The sequence below is a fragment of the Coregonus lavaretus genome (assembly GCF_964263955.1).
Source record: "Coregonus lavaretus genome assembly, chromosome: 16".
NCBI lineage: Eukaryota > Metazoa > Chordata > Actinopteri > Salmoniformes > Salmonidae > Coregonus > Coregonus lavaretus.
The window spans coordinates 21,217,703-21,235,199 of record NC_140003.1 but is presented as its reverse complement, the minus strand read 5'-3'; the positions used below and the strand labels follow the sequence as shown (position 1 = coordinate 21,235,199).

At 42.3% G+C, this 17,497-nt stretch overlaps 2 protein-coding genes across 2 annotated transcripts in view; both read right to left on the bottom strand.

Annotated features, from left to right (window-relative positions):
• Positions 1–14,186, bottom strand: part of LOC311143345 (receptor activity-modifying protein 1-like) — a 75,309-nt gene extending 61,123 nt beyond the window's left edge. The window contains exon 1 of the mRNA XM_084179186.1: positions 13,635–14,186. Within this exon, the coding sequence (XP_084035312.1) occupies positions 13,635–13,692 (58 nt within the window). The 5' untranslated portion in view covers positions 13,693–14,186. The remainder of the gene's footprint in view (positions 1–13,634) is intronic.
• Positions 14,187–14,825: 639 nt separating this feature from the next.
• Positions 14,826–17,497, bottom strand: part of epb41l5 (erythrocyte membrane protein band 4.1 like 5) — a 59,229-nt gene continuing 56,557 nt past the window's right edge. The window contains exon 26 of the mRNA XM_084179291.1: positions 14,826–16,866. Coding sequence (XP_084035417.1) covers positions 16,800–16,866 — 67 coding nt within the window. The 3' untranslated portion in view covers positions 14,826–16,799. The remainder of the gene's footprint in view (positions 16,867–17,497) is intronic.

Here is a 17,497-nt window from a genome sequence, read left to right as displayed (position 1 = left end):
CAAGCAGCCAGGCTCCACAAATACACTTCATTACCTTTAAGGCCCAGATATGTGGCTGGCTGCTCACTGAATGAATGGCCTCTGAAAGTATTGTACTGACTCTCTCTCCCAGCCAGCTGTGACCAGTAGTTAAACTGTGGAGAGATGTAGCTTGCGTCCCTATTCCCTATGTAGTGCACTGGTCAAAAGTAGTGCACTATAATGGGAATATAGAGCCATTTAGGCTGCAGCAATACTGTATCTAAATACGGAGGTGGTGATGGAAGAGAGGAGTCTCTTTTCCTTACTTCTCTACCTGGGGGACTTTGGGTCACTAATGAGAAGCCATTGGCTGTCTCTGTCTGCAGCTAACAGTGCTGCTGTGCCTTTTGTTATGTAAGGTTAAATGTGATTTATAAGACAGGCATTAAAGCCAATGGGCTGTAAAATTGAAAGTGAAATAAATAATGCTGCTGTTTCTAAGTTTTGTGGGGCCCCAAAAACAGAGTTAAAACTTAAAACATGGGCCTATCGATATGTAAGAATGACCTTACAAAGAGTTGTAGATATTGTAGTTATTAAAGAGAAAGGCAGGTACAGTGAGGGAAAAAAGTATTTGATCCCCTGCTGATTTTGTACGTTTGCCCACTGACAAAGAAATGATCAGTCTATAATTTTAATGGTAGGTTTATTTGAACAGTGAGAGACAGAATAACAACAAAAAAATCCAGAAAAACGCATGTCAAAAATGTTATAAATTGATTTGCATTTTAATGAGGGAAATAAGTATTTGACCCCCTCTCAATCAGAAAGATTTCTGGCTCCCAGGTGTCTTTTATACAGGTAACGAGCTGAGATTAGGAGCACACTCTTAAAGGGAGTGCTCCTAATCTCAGTTTGTTACCTGTATAAAAGACACCTGTCCACAGAAGCAATCAATCAATCAGATTCCAAACTCTCCACCATGGCCAAGAACAAAGAGCTCTCCAAGGATGTCAGGGACAAGATTGTAGACCTACACAAGACTGGAATGGGCTACAAGACCATCACCAAGCAGCTTGGTGAGAAGGTGACAACAGTTGGTGCGATTATTAGCAAATGGAAGAAACACAAAAGAACTGTCAATCTCCCTCGGCCTGGGGCTCCATGCAAGATCTCACCTGGTGGAGTTGCAATGATCATGAGAACGGTGAGGAATCAGCCCAGAACTACACGGGAGGATCTTGTCAATGATCTCAAGGCAGCTGGGACCATAGTCACCAAGAAAACAATTGGTAACACACTACGCCGTGAAGGACTGAAATCCTGTAGCGCCTGCAAGGTCCCCCTGCTCAAGAAAGCACATATACAGGCCCGTCAGAAGTTTGCCAATGAACATCTGAATGATTCAGAGGAGAACTGGGTGAAATTGTTGTGGTCAGATGAGACCAAAATCGAGCTCTTTGGCATCAACTCAACTCGCCGTGTTTGGAGGAGGAGGAATGCTGCCTATGACCCCAAGAACACCATCCACACCGTCAAACATGGAGGTGGAAACATTATGCTTTGGAAACATTATGCTTCACCGCATCAAAGGGACGATGGACGGGGCCACGTACCGTCAAATCTTGGTTGAGAACCTCCTTCCCTCAGCCAGGGCATTGAAAATGGGTCGTGGATGGATATTCCAGCATGACAATGACCCAAAACACACGGCCAAGGCAACAAAGGAGTGGCTCAAGAAGAAGCACACTAAGGTCCTGGAGTGGCCTAGCCAGTCTCCAGGCCTTAATCCCATATAAAATATGTGGAGGGAGCTGAAAGTTCAAGTTGCCAAACGTCAGGCTCGAAACCATAATGACTTGGAGAAGATCTGCAAAGAGGAGTGGGACAAAATCCCTCCTGAGATGTGTGCAAACCTGGTGGCCAACTACAAGAAACGTCTGACCTCTGTGATTGCCAACAAGGGTTTTGCCACCAAGTACTAAGTCATGTTTTGTAGAGGGGTCAAATACTTATTTCCCTCACAGTGGCGGCTCCTGAAAAAATTCTCAGGAGGGGCAATTTTTCTGATGATTTAGGTGACCTACACACATTTTAAAAAAGATATGTCCAGCAACAACATGAAGACAGGGGCAGCATATAAGTCAATACCAGAAGCATTTATTGACTGATCTCAAAAGTGTTGGCTTACCAGGGTTGGTGGAGCCCTCAGTTTCATCTTTGCCTCGCAAAGCTAACTCAAACACTCCGCAAAACTTCACACACTGGATTAGCCGGCTGAGGATGTGGCGGTTCTTGCTAATGTCGTAGTAAATATATTTGTTATAGTGAATATGGAATATGATATGTTGAGTAAAATGTTGTGCTAAGATCTATTTAGGTCAGGAGCTGGTTATAAGTTCTGTTCCTATCCAATAACAATGGACAAAAGGGTCCTATCTTGTCAGCCTTGTCAGCAGGTGGCCAAGGACAACACCCACGCCATAGGCCTCTCAGTTCTTCCAACTCACGAGTTCTTGCTCTGAGGACACACACACACACAAACACACACACACACACACATCATCACTGTTAAACACACACACACACACACACATCATCACTGTTAAACACACACACACACACACACACACAAAAATCCCCTCTCTTAGGCTGAACATTTGAAGACAGAGAACCCGACTCAGAGCCAATGCAACAGTGACAGTAGCCTGCAGGGGACCTCGCCCAACTCATCAGGACCAATCAGAAGATCAGAACTACTAGATTGAACCTACTTCATTTATTGCATAAAATGTCTGCACACAATGTTTCGGGGCTCTCTTCAGATAATAATAATAATAATAATAATAATAATATGCCATTTAGCAGACGCTTTTATCCAAAGCGACTTACAGTCATGCGTGCATACATTTTTGTGTATGGGTGGTCCCGGGGATCGAACCCACTACCTTGGCGTTACAAGCACCATGCTCTACCAGCTGAGCTACAGAAAGTGGATACTCATGGATGCGCATTGCAATTGTAAAATGTCAACACAATTGGAGACACCACGTCATTTTTGGAGACATGTTATTGACAGTAAACTATTGTAGATGCGACTGCTAACTAACTAAAACATTTTAGCTGGCTAGCTAATCATCTTAGCTAAATGTGGGGCAAACAATTCAGTTATTTACCGTTAATTTGAGGGATTGGGGTGAAAGAAATCGAGTTACATAGTGATACTTTACGATATACTGTATTGACAATATCGCAATATTTTAGCGCTAGTTGGCTGTACCTGCACCAAAACACCATTATTGTTCCTTCATAGCTTGTTCTCAATCTTTTCACATTGGGAGCCAATTTGTTTTCAGCACTTTTATTTCCATTACTGATCAAAACTCGTTCTCATGGCTTTCTGATCCCTCTGCAACAGACATATGGTGCGCAATAAAATCACAGTATCGAATCGCAATACGTATAGAATCATGATACTCGCAATGCTGATGCATATATCTTATCGTGAGGTTCCTGGCAATTCCCAGCCCAAATTCATTTGCCACAAATCTCTTCGCTAGCAAACGCGATGTCTTCTCCAAAACGGCAATGTGTCTCCAGCAATGTTTACTTTTTTGACGTTCTATGGCATCTCCACTTTCCAAGCATATATGACCACATGTAATATTTTGGTAAGTGATGCAAATAGTGAACTATGTAGGGCCAGGATGTAAAATATATGTAGCTGCAGCAATTTCTCTTATCTGATATGGTAAGTAATGGGGCTTAATTTATAGCTCCCTAAGAGTTTGACGAACGGGTCCGTGAACGCGATTCCAGATATATTTACCTCTGAATAAACTGCCTTTATTACACCATATCCACATCCAGTAAACTTGTGATTATCAACACTAACCTCATCGTTGTGGCGGCGGACAGCTAGCCTGTATCCCTCGTCATCCAGTTGAGTGAGTGGCAATGTCTTTTTTCGTTCGTACCAATTTTTGGAAAATCCTCGGGTGTAGGACTTTCCGCCTTTAGTAGAAACCTGTTGAATTATTAAATTTGGTCTGGGAGGTCCTAATTGTTTCGTTGCCAATTTATCTTAATTTGTTCGCCGACAAAAAGGAACTTCTTTCAAACAATCCACTCTTTTCTCAGTTACGTTCATGGTTACGTAACGTATGACGAAAGCGCGTAAGTGCAAGCCCACAGACACCCATTGAGATTGTATTGAAGGCTCTGAAATTTGAAAAAAATAGATTTTACATGGGAGTCTATGACAGAAGTTCTGGGCGATTTTCAATCTGACTGAAATCGCCCCAAAAGGGGGTGGAGCCATTTGAAGCACGACTTTAGCCTGATTCGACATTTAGTGGCAGTGTGGCACTGTGGCAGATCAGACGTATAGATTACAACACTGATAACTACTGTTGCAGTGATATAATTGATTAGAAAAAAAATCCCTTCCTTTTCCCGTTTGGCAGTGCGTCGCCCATATCGCCCTATTGAACAGGCCGTCCCTGTTCCCTCATTAAAATGCAAATCAATTTATAACATTTTTGACATGCGTTTTTCTGGATTTTTTTTGTTGTTATTCTGTCTCTCACTGTTCAAATAAACCTACCATTAAAATTATAGACTGATCATGTCTTTGTCAGTGGGCAAATGTACAAAATCAGCAGGGGATCAAATACTTGTTTCCCTCATTGTATTTATCATGTTACACTTGAGCACAACTACACAAAAGAAGGCATGGTTTTATTTCTGATCTCTCCACACCTAGTGTAGGTTATGCCAGATGAATCCAATCAGTCCAATGACAAGTGGGTGGACCTGTCTCACGAGTCCAACTGGATATGAGAACAAAGCAAAGCTGACAACTGTGAAGTCATAAACAAGCAAAACATCAATCTCCACTTGTTCATCCTGCCTACCTCGGTCCCGCCTCCACCATTTCTTATTATTCTCTCCTGTTAAGAGGAATTCTCTTCGCCAAACAGGGAGATTTATTCAGATTCTTGCACGTCATCTGATTCCTTCTCCCAGGAATAGTGAAGTATGCTTTGTTGGAGAGGGGCAAAGTGTGTCCAAAACAAATGTAAAGAACCCCACACTAGTGAAGACAGAAGACCGACTTAAACTGTATGTCTATGTGTGTTAGGGAGAGGGCCAGAGAGAGTAGTGGGGAGGCCACTTGCTTCTCCTGTGAGGGTAATAAATCTATGAGAGGCTCAATGGTGACTGCCACACAAAGCCAGCTCTGAATGGGAGGAGAGGAACACTTGACATTTCTCTCCCTGCTGTCGTCATCCCCATGGGGTCATGGTTTTATTCCCTACCAGCGGTAGACCATCGCTCTGTCTCCTAAGCTACTTAGCTTCACCTCCCTCTTCCTTATCCTTCTCCTCCTCTAATTTTCCTACCCCCTCCTCCTCCGCTCCAAGTCAATACCTCAGCCTTGTCAGCACCTCTGATTGAACGCTTGATAAACTCCCTCTCAGTGGTCATGTAATGATGAAAAACAGGGTTCAAAGGTATGTTCCAAAGAAACAGAACTGAGAAATAACAGGAGAGATGGCTTTGCAACATGACAACATGCATATAAACTTAATTCAGTTTGAGATTTTAGTCCTTGCCAGAGCATAACCTCATATGGGAAAGAAATGCTGGTGTGCTTCATGGGGAGGATGCAGCATAATCTGGGTTTAAAGATGCATTATAGTGTTTATTATTTTAAGTGTTTGCGTCACCCAAGAATGCTACTTCTAATCCAGCACCGGCCCTCACAGTCACTCATTATTCAGGAGCAGGAGCCCTTTTGTGATTTCTACATTTTACATTTTTTATTAGAAGCACACTGCAGCTAAGCTATAAGCATGGATCAACCCCAGTTCAGGAGGGATATCACAAACTATAAAAACATACTGCTAACTTCCCTTTTTAAATGAGAGTGGAATTCCACCCTCCTCAAAAACAAACTGCTAACTTACTTTTTTAAAGGAGAGTGGAATTCCACCCTCAGGTATTTTTTAAAAGCTTTATTTAGACAACAGGGAAATAGATGATAGAGACCGAGACAGGCCATTTAAATGCTATTTGAGCTCATTTTGAATGGGATTTTCTTGTGATGTTCAGCCAGGGCTCTGAGTACAGTAGTGTGTGGACACAGCATTTAGCACAAAAGGTCATGGGTATTGACTGAGGTTCTGTAATGAACAAAACACAAGGGGGAATGTTTTGGCATGACACGTTCCCATTTCTGCGCTCTCAGTTTTGAGAGTTTAAATGAGACTCGTAGTGTGTGGACACAGCATTTAGCACAAAAGGTCATGGGTATTGATTGAGGTTCTGTAATGAACAAAACACAAGGGGGGAATGTTTTGGCATGACACTTTCCCATTTCTATGCTCTCAGTTTTGAGAGTTTAAATGAGACATGTGAGACAGCCTCATTTAAAGGTAGGAGCTGTGGTATGGGTCATATCACACAGTGGCCTACTGCAGTTGACAAGGGCGATTGTTTTCCTTGTCCCTGCCGGAGACGCTGGCTATGAGGGAGCATATCGACGAGGCACTCGTCGAGGGTCACATCCATCCCCCTACCTTACCCGCGGGCGCGGGCTTCTTCTTCATGGGGAAAAAGTACGGTGGGCAGCGGCCGTGCATTGATTACCGGGCGCTCAACGACATCACGTGAGGATTCAGGAGGGGGACGAGTGGAAGACGGCTTTTAATACAGCCAGTGGGCATTACGAGTACCAAGTCATGACGTTCGGTCTAGCCAACGCACCTGCGGTGTTCCAGGCGTTGGTCAATGACGTGCTCCGGGACCTCCTCGACTACAGCGTCTTCGTGTATTTGGATGACATCCTAATATTTTCGAAGGACATGAGTGAACACCAGCAGCACGTTCGGCAGGTCCTCCATGCCTTCTTCATCACCAGCTCTACATCAAGGCGGAGAAGTGTGTGTTCCACACAGAGACAGTCTCCTTCCTGGGGTTCATCGTCACCCAGGGGGACCTACGGATGGACGCAGCCAAGGTCAGCGCGGTATTGGATTGGCCCCAACCCTCATCCCTCAAGCAACTACAATGGTTTTTAGGGTTCGCTAATTTTTATAGCCGATTTATTTGCAATTTTAGCTCCCTAGCCGCTCCCCTGACAGCCCTCACCCAGATGAGCGTACGTTCCTTCGCCTGGACCCCGGAAGCGGGGAACGCATTTGATGCGGTTAAGCGGCGCTTTAAATCGGCCACGGTCCTCGGGCATCCTGATCCGTCCCTGCCGTTCATTGTGGAGGTGGATGCTTCAGACGTTACGGTGGGAGCAATCCTGTCCCAGCGGTTCCTCACGGACGGTAAGACTCACCCCTGCACGTTTTTCTCCCATCGGCTGTCCCCGGCGGAGCGGAATTATGACATGGGGAACCGTGAGCTGCTAGCGGTCAAGCTCGCCCTGAGGGAGTGGAGGCATTGGCTAGAGAGGGCCGCCCATTCATTCGTCGTATGGACTGACCACAAGAACTTAGCCTACATTCAGGGGGCCAAGAGGCTCAACTCGCGCCAGGCCAGGTGGGCGTTTTTCTTCACCATGATCCGGTTCACCATCTCAGCTCCGACCCCTGCCTATCCCCAAGTGCCCCTGATCCCACATCTCGCTGGATTTAATTTCCGCCCTATCCCCCTCTGATGGATACACAGTCACCCTGGTCGTTGTGGACCGGTTTTCGAAGGCTGTCCACTTCATTCCCCTTCCCAAACTCCCGTCGGCCCGGGAGACGGCTAAGTTGGTGGTGCAGCACGTTTTACGGGTCCATGGCCTTCCCCAAGATGTGGTGTCGGCTCTGGGCCCTCAGTTCGCCTCCAGGTTCTGGAAGGTGTTCGCCACCTGCCTCGGCGCCTCCGTCAGCTTGTCTTCTGGCTTCCATCCCCAGTCGAACGGGCAGACGGAGCGCGTAAACCAGGATCTGGAGGGGGTGCCGAGGTGCTACGCGTCCAGCAACCCAGCTACGTGGAGACAGCAACTGGCGTGGGCGGAGTATGCCCACAACACCCTTCTCTGCTCGTCCACCGGCCTGTCCCCCTTCCAGTGCCAATACGGGTACCAACCCCCCCTATTCCCCAAGCAAGAGGAGGAGGTGGTCCCGTCGGTCCAGGCCCACATCAGTCGCTGTCGCCGCACCTGGAGGCAGGTACGGGCGGCGCTTAAGCGGACCTCGGGTCAGGACTCAACATCAGGCCAACCGCAGGCGTCGCCCGGCCCCGGTCTTTCGCCCGGGACAGAGGGTGTGACTCTCCACGTGGGATCTAACTCCGCGTGGAGTCCAGGAACCTGTCCCCCAGGTTCGTCGTAGTAGTATTTCATATTTCTGTCGGATGGTTTTTGGAGACTTATTTGCGGCGCCTTTTTTTTGTGTGATAAGTTCGTTATTTTGTATTTTGGCTTCGGGACCACCAGCAAAGATCCTTGTTTCTCTGCCTACTGCCTACTGTATATCCTGCGCCGCACCTGGGTCACACCTCACCCCAACCCTTACATTTGGTACTTCCCTTATGCACTACGCTTTTCGTGTGCTAACTTTTACTATATCACAGGTCAGTATAGTCTACCAGTCTAACTGTCTACCCTGCCCAGGTCAGTATAGTCTACCAGTCTAACTGTCTACCCTGCCCAGGTCAGTATAGTCTACCAGTCTAACTGTCTACCCTGCCCAGGTCAGTATAGTCTACCAGTCTAACTGTCTATCCTGCCCAGGTCAATAGTCTACCAGTCTAACTGTCTATCCTGCCCTCCATCCACCATTCATAGTGACAATAGTGGTAGGTGGATCGTTTGTCCATATCTGCAATAGACTAACTAGCAATCATACCACACGTGAAAGCATTCAAAGCTGCATCAATTTCCAATATGAATCCACAAGAACAGCGAAGACATGAGATGCGCTCAAAAATCTCCCCTATTGATCTTGTTTAGGGACAATACAATTATCCTACCTGCACTAGCCTAGAACACCACAATGCAATGAGTAATTGCATTATTATTTTCAAGTGAGTACAAAATTATACTCTAGGCAGCAGTGAAAATGTTATTTGAATAATGACGCAAAATCCCTGTGATTTGAATGTTTAATTCCATTTGGATCAGTTGTGGGTCTACTCTCGACAGTTTATAAGGTCTAGACAGGCACAGTAGCAGGCCAGTCTGGCTGTATTTTTACTTCTGATACTGAATGTGCTGTCTGTTTCAGATCCTCCTTCTCCCAAGTCGTCCTATAATAGTGTGGCCACATATGCTCCTGGCAGGCCCAGTTATTCAGGAAAGCTTAATGCAAGTTCGGCCTCCTCTCCAATCTGAGCGGCTATTCCTTGCGAACCTAGAACCTAATGCTTCAATATAGCCTAAATATTTGTCTTGTAACTTTTTAAATGCATTACTTTTTATATGCGGCATAAACACAACCAGCTAGCATATGGAATTGTTTTAAGATGGTCATACAATGGATCATTAAGCTTTTTTATTTTGAATTTTATGTATAAAATAATATATAAAAATATTGAATTTGGCCTTTACTACTATAGCCCATAGAAACACATTGAATAACACATTCATAAATGGCAAAAAAGACAGTAAAAAAAAATCATAAGGAATTCGTTTTTGAAGTGTCCTATATCTAGGAGATATAAGAAAGCTCAGGAAAAAAATTTTTGGGACACATATTTAACCCCTTTTTTGTTGGCACAAAACTAACGCCATACTTCCATTCATTTGTATGGGTTAACTTCAGACAAGTCCTTTTGAGAGTCATAATGGGTCTTTCTATAATGGGGTCCTATTAGTTAACAGGCCATAACGTTCGGACGCTACACACGTTTTCGTGAGAAGACCGATTTTCGGTATGTCTCCTGGTCTGACAAACAGCGATATAGCTCGCCACTTTCCACCGCAGATGTGGAAGGCCGACACAACCCATGCAAAAATAAACAGATCTCTAGCTTAAACTGACGATTTTAATGGGGATTTTTTATTATGTTAATTAGATTGACGCACGGGTGCGTCACTATACTTCTTGTATTTTTTATTTGGTACATGAAAATGTTACTGCAAAAGCTATTTTTATGTGCACAAAGTATTTATGCTCAGACTTATCTGCAACAAGTCAATTAGATGGAAACAACACTGATGGGAAAATGCGCATATTGTTTTTATGCAGATTTTAGAATATTACATGAACATCGGTCGCCAATTGGATGGAAACCTAACTGTAGACACCCTAAAGACTCTGGCAAGTGCGCTAGTCCAGTTTCATTTTGATTATGCGTGCACATCATGGTTCACCAGCAGCCCTAAACATCTAAAGAATAAGCTACTCTTAGAAAAAAAGGTGCTATCTAGAACCTTAAAGGGTTCTTCGGCTGTCCCCATAGGATAACCTTTTGAAGAACCATTTGATGCAGGTAGAACCCTTTTGGTTCCAGGTAGAACCCTTTTGGGTTCCATGTAGAACCATTTCTACAGAGGGTTCTACATAGAACCCGAAAGGGTTCTACCTGGAACCAAAAAGGCCTCTACCTGGAACCAAAAAGGGTTATCCTATGGGGACAGCTGAAGAACCCATTTGGAACCCTTTTTTCTAAGTGTACAGACCAACCAAAACAAGCTTGTAAGAATTGTACTTAAACTCCCCCTCATACTCATCTGGAGGTCAAGCATTCTAAGCAGCTAGGCTGGCTATCTGTGGAAAAAAATTGTAGTATTACTTCAACTTGGTCTGGTCCACAGAATTATCACGGACTCAGCCCCCAGGTTGATATCCAACTATTTTTCATTTGTTAGAGATGTCCACCAGTATAATACCAGAGCCAGAGACTCTAATATTCACAGTTTTAAATATGAGTCTATCTGATAAGAACAAATTTTTATATACCTGCGCTGTTAAGTGGAACACACTAACACAGCAACTCAAAGCTATAACAACCATAACCACTTTAAAAATAATGTCAAAAGCTGGCTAAGGTGTGAACAGTATAACCTTTTTTTGTCTATATCTCTGAACTGTGTCTATATCTATGTAATTGTATAGGTATTTATGTAAAACAAAATAGGGACCAGAATGGAAATAAATCCCCGACTTTATTGCTCAATCCTGGTAGCTTTTTAAAATCTTTGTACTAAAATCTATGTATAGTTGTTTTTAACTGTCAGATAAAATTAATCAAACAATCCAAACTGTGCAGTGGGTATTTGATGAATGGAAGGAGACATGTTACCAAACGCCCCCAAGTTGAATGACATTCGGAGATTGCCAAACCATTGATACTGGGTATGCCTACAAGGTAGGGAGGGATGCATTCTTTTTTTGGTTGAGATTGACATAGTCTATTTAATGTGTTGTTGAAAACACAAACCATGATATTGAAGCTCCTGAAGTCGGTATGATTTGTTTATTGGTTGTGTGGTGCATTGGCACAGAAACCTGTTGGTGGAAAATTCATTGCATATATTTTATATAATTATAAATATGGCATCAAAATGTTGAACATCTGATTTTCCACAGCTGATCATTGTCTGCAGCCGGCTCAGATCGTAGTGTAGGCCTAATGAAACAGGCAGGGAGAGTGAGCTCGTCGGTGAACCCTCAACCTTCTGGCCCGTAGCCCTGCGTGGCATTAACTGTGCCACAAAAGCAAGCTGAATAGAAACAAATCGATTTCCACATTTATAAACACAGGGTCACTACAGATATTGTTATTTGTGGTCGTAAACATCATTTTGAGTTAATTCAGCACAAGGGGAGGGTCATATGAAAATATTTTTTACATTGGGGGGCATTTCGTTTTTATGACACTTTGAGTTGGACCCTTAGGTGTGCACAGACAGCAGCACACCTAGTCAGACTTCAGCCCTCAGCACAGCAGGCTGGTTAAGATAAGTGTGCACAATTTCTCTACAGCAGGAGGGCCCCATGCATTATTAAAACATTAGATAATTGACCCGTGTGGATAGGTCTGTTTTGAGCACCTCCAACTTGCTGTTACACTCTAAAAATTAGGGATTCAACAAGGGTTCTTCTAAGATCCTCAAAGTTCTTTGAATAACCTTAGGGTTCTTGGCACTGAAAATGGCCCCCAAAAGGTTCTTCCAAGAACACCACAGGAGGTGGGGTTCATCGAGGTACCTCCTTAGTTGGTGGGGGTTCTTGCAGGAACCTAACTGCCCAACTGAAACATTTGGATTTGAAAGGACAGCAGGTGCAGGCACTTAACTAAATGTTTTAAGATCTCCTCAATTGAAGGTAAGGTTTGTCCCTTGTATGATCTAAATGTATATTATTTTATGATAATACCATCTATCTTTTCACATTTGTGCAAATCTTTCTAAAACAGAAAATTGACATAATTCAATGGATATCAATCAACAAAGAGGTAACAATATGTATGCTATAAGAATATGTTCAAGGCTAGCTGTATTGGGTGCAGATGAATGAACTGCTCACTTTTGTGTCTGTGTCTGCAGGTATACAGACGAGGAGGCATACAAAGGTAAGTCAATTGGTATTGGTATGTTATGTAGATCACATGTACCATCCTCCTCCCTTACCTCTTCAATGAAAATCCCATAGGCCTCTTCATTATGGACTTGGTATGTGTATGAAAACCATTATCAAAATAGTTTTTTCCATTCACATTTACCACAAAAACTAAGATATGAATACTGTTGTGTGCATGTTTTGTTAAACATCTGTATAATTACTATTTTTTGGATTCACAGACTTCACCCTCCCTACACCTCTGATGAATATAACAGGAAACCTCTTCGATCACCATATACTGCAAAATCATTATGACTATGGATACGAAGAACATCAGCACATTAACATCAACATGCCAGAGGATATTACCATTGGACTTGGTGCTCTGCTGGGAGTTTACCTTATATTTTGATTTTTTAATTCTGCTTTGCCACTAAAATCATAATAAACACTGACAACTAAAATATTGTGTTATTGTTAGGCGTATTACTACTACTACTAATAATAGGGGAGGGGGGAGTCTTTCAAAATTAACCCCAAAAGGTTCTTCAAAATATTATTTGAGGATCCATTAAAACCCTTTTAAAGGGTTCTTCGAAGAATTTATAGGGGTTCCCCCACAGTTTCAATATGAAGATCTCCTAAAGGATCCTCCATGAACCTTTACTTTTTAGAGTGTAAGTCAAAATGTTGTCCTATTCAAAGACATGCAATTTTGACAAGCCGTAAACCTAAGTTTCTTGTCTGGATCATCCTCCTTTCACGAAATGTTATGCAAATACACATATGATATTTTATAATTAGGCTTCATGAGAATTACTTTCCATATAAGTCAACCATATGGCATCAGACAAGCAAATGTAGGCCTGCTCGTTAGAATGAATCTATTATTTCGCATGTTTCTATTATTCTTGAATATAAGATAATCTATTTTTGAATAATATTATTCGGTTGCATCTATTGTTACCCCACCTGGAAAGGGTTATTTCAATACTTTATGATAATCACTTTTGCAGTTTCTATCGCATGTTTTGGTCATCATTCATAAATGATATCCCATTCATGTCAGGCCATCAGCTGTAGAAAAGGAACAAACGCCTTGAGAGGGATGTAGGGATAGCGATGGCCTGCGCTACGCTTGTGCGTCTCTCCAAAACTCACCTACAACCAGCCAAAGTAACACCTGTTTCGACAACACTGGAGTGGTATCCGATGCCATGGTCTTCCTTCAAAACTGTTGTCCAATGCTAGAAGTTGGAAAAGCGTTAAAATGTGTAAAACAGACGATAAAGCCTCACAATTGTCCTCCCTAATGTTCCACTTTAAGATCGAGACGACCCTGTCAAAGAACCATTGGGTAGTAATCCATAAGTATTTGACTCGTTCCTTTTAGCCAACTATAAAAGGCAGCTCAACTGTCGTCACGGTCACTATCACCTTGCGCAAAAAAACTCCGGAGACGTACACATGGTTCGGGTCGTCAGGAGTTCCCTTTCCGAACCTATCCGGTCAGTTGTCTTTAAGAAATAGATTCGTTATCATTTAAATGAATGCAGCTACCATCGCGGCTGGACAAGTCAAAGATTACACAGTCCATTAGACGAGTTCAAAAACCTTGCGCAAGATCAGTGTTCACTACGAGGTACTTGGCAACTCCAACCAACCATGCGCGAACGAGAAGCACTGAGCCAGAACAGAGCCTGCGCCTCCAGTGAACTGCTGGGTCTCGAGCGTAAATTCTCTTGACAGGACACCAACAGAGAGTGTGAGTGAGAGAGCCACGGGAGCCTAAGCAGAATGCAGGCTATTCTGGGGATAAGGTAGTGGGCGACTATTGTTGGAACGACTTCATTATTATGCTCAGTACTGTATAGAAAAAAACAAAGTGATCAAATGGTACCTTTTATGCATTCAAAATGAACATGTAAAAGAAAGTGATCAGTATCAGCCTGGCGTGGTTGTTGACCTGATACTATATTAGACAACACAACTACTACATAAACGGTACTTGGTATCAATCTACACTTTAGCCTACATGTTAAGAAATAGGCCTTGCCTTCACATGACAAAATTACAATTATTAAATATATATTTTTAAAGACCAATCCCACGGGTCAAATGCATTGTGGGGTTAAACCAGAGCACTTAATAACAGACAGGGTTGATAATAAAGCTTGATGAAGCTGCAGTCCAACATCACCTAATGTTGCCATCTAGTGTTAGAATGTTAACACAGAATTACAGCTCCTGCAGTACCAAGAAATAGTTCCAATTGATGCTGATGGACATATGATTCACATTTCTTTCACTTGTAGTAGTAGAGACCCAGATATATTAAAATGGAATAATTCAAACTTTTTACATTTTTATTATACTTTTTTACTTGAAGAATTTACTACATTGTACAAAATTGCTACTGGCATAATAGTCTACATATCCTTCAAGAGTAATGATGATCAATGTACATACATGATACAAATTGGTGTGGTGACAATATCTAGAGCAGTTTTTACATCTAAAATACACTTAAATACAGTGTGAATGAGGGTGCTCTTAAAAAAAGAGGAATAAATTAACGTAAGAGCTACAGCAAAATTGCACTTACATGGTGAAGTATAATTTCTAACAGCAGAGATTTTTTTTATATAGTTAACTAAGAAAAGTTTCATCTCAGATAGAGCCTAAAAAAAAGCTACACTGTTCTTGCCAGGCAAATCAGTTTAGATAATTCATGATACAGCAAATAGAGAGAAAGAGAGAATATTACAAAGCTTAGCTGAGTGGTTCTTTTAAGTATTCCAGCGAAAACTTAATCAAGAAGAAACCATCAATATTTTATCTGGAACTTCACAAAAATAAAATAAATGTGATGTTTACCACTTTTCCATTGAGATGGGTGTTGTTCATAGCTCACAGTTCACTTGTTCTAATTAGCAGTATTTAAAATAATTACTTCTGCTTTTACCTCTACTGCACAGTCTCACAAAATAGCTACTTCTGATCTACCGCCCACAGAGGCAACATATAAAATGTCTGATATCTGAAATACATTTTCTTATGGGAGTCAATAATACAGTTGACTGACTCATTCGTACCACCAGAGATCCTAGATGTGATCGGCTAAGTCTGGAGAAGAACCAATGGAGCGCCGGTTTGTGATAGGCCTATTTCCCGTGTCAGCCTATGAGAGTCATTGATGACCACAGCCAGAAACGGTGTCAAGATTACATGATGAGAAATGACCATCACATACAGTATACAGTGGGCTTACAGTAACTAACATGAAAAACAAAAGTACAGTATAGGCCTTGACACAGCAGTAATAGTAGAAGTATTAGTAGTATTTCCTTATTGTATAAAGATACACAAATCAAAATTTCACAGTCAGCTAGCTAAATAAGGCAAGTCGTAGCTACAGTGTTTTTATATGGATACAGAATAATGTTTTAGATATGACTTGTTCATGGCTCAATTCATTCCTGCATGCTACAGCTTGCCGTTGTCATCCTCAGATGATTTGAGTCATAAATCTGGATAAAAAAATTCGAGTGAAAGCCAGGTCCTAACTGAACACTAAATGCTGGCGCTTGATCAATTCAACTCACTTAAAAATGCAAAGGGAAAAAAGAACAGGACAAATCGTAAAATGTCATTAGATAGTCATTGCCTATCCTATAAAAGAGTCCAGGTCCAGTGCTCCAATTTAATCCAGTGGTTTGAGGTACAGAGATGAGGCTAGGTTCTTTGAGACAGTGGTTCTTCCTCCAGGTAGGCAGCCTCAGGTTGACAGATCATCTACCTGAATGGGCTGTGTGGAGATGGTGTTCTGAACACAGGAATGTACCCAATGCCAAAGGATGTCAAATAATTGTCTCAAAGAGTCCAGTCAGACATAGTCATCTTTGCTTTGTCCTTTGATGTCCTCCTCATTAGCTCTTAGCATTTATTGCAGTCCCTTCCTGCTTTAAAACATATCTAAAAGAACTGTGTGTGCACTGTGTAGATAATTAGGAATGCTTATGAGAGGACCAGTGACACACAATTGTAGTACTAAAATTCTGAAGAAAAAAAAGAGAATAAATACTTCTCCAAACTGGAATGTAGTGAGAGAAGGAAATCCAATAATCCAATCTCATGATTGCAGCTGGTTTGGGAATGCCATAGGAGTTGCTGGTTGTCACTAGGGTAGGAACTTTCCCCAGTTTTGGAAATGCAGTAAAATATGAATCTTGTGTTCAGGGTGGGAAGTAGCCCCCTAGTTTGGGAATCCCAGGAATAGGACATACTTGTTGTGAGCAGGGTATAAGCTAGAACCCCGGTTTCCTCTCAGAGCTCAGTGGTCAACAGACCCTTGGGCTTTGTGCAGTCCTTCTTGGGTGGCTGGGCCGCAATGCTGGTGAGAGGAGAACACAACAAAATGAAAAGCCTGGTCCTCCTACCTTTCAGTGTGCACAACATACGGTAATGTATAATAGTAATATTGTATTGCTAACCAGTATAATGTGATGCAAGAGAACACAATGTAATGAGAAACCAAAATGAGAACGTGCATATCCATCATCCTATGCATATTGTTTCAGGAGACCTGTCTGCAGCAGAAATCATACCATTTACTTGATGCGAGCGCTGCTTTTATGTAATTGTAAAATGAGAAACCCTACTAATGAGAAAGCCTACTACCTTCTAGAGTTCACAACATTAACCCTAACTAACAGATTTTATTCAGCAGTATAACCAAACTGTACAACTTCTGCAGAGATGTAGTGTAAAATGAAAAATCGAGCTCCAGCCTACACCATGCTATTATTACAAGATATGGAAGCTCATCAGGAACATAGTTAAGTCAATGGGGATGTTAATCACTACAAGCTTCAATTAATAACAAGAAGGGGAATTATATGGTCTACTCTCTACACAACATACTAAACATAGCATATGACATGGTGCCAAAAGCACATAGCAACTAAGACTTGCTACCATGACCACAATGGCCAGATGAGATGATCAAAAGAGCAGTAGGTCAA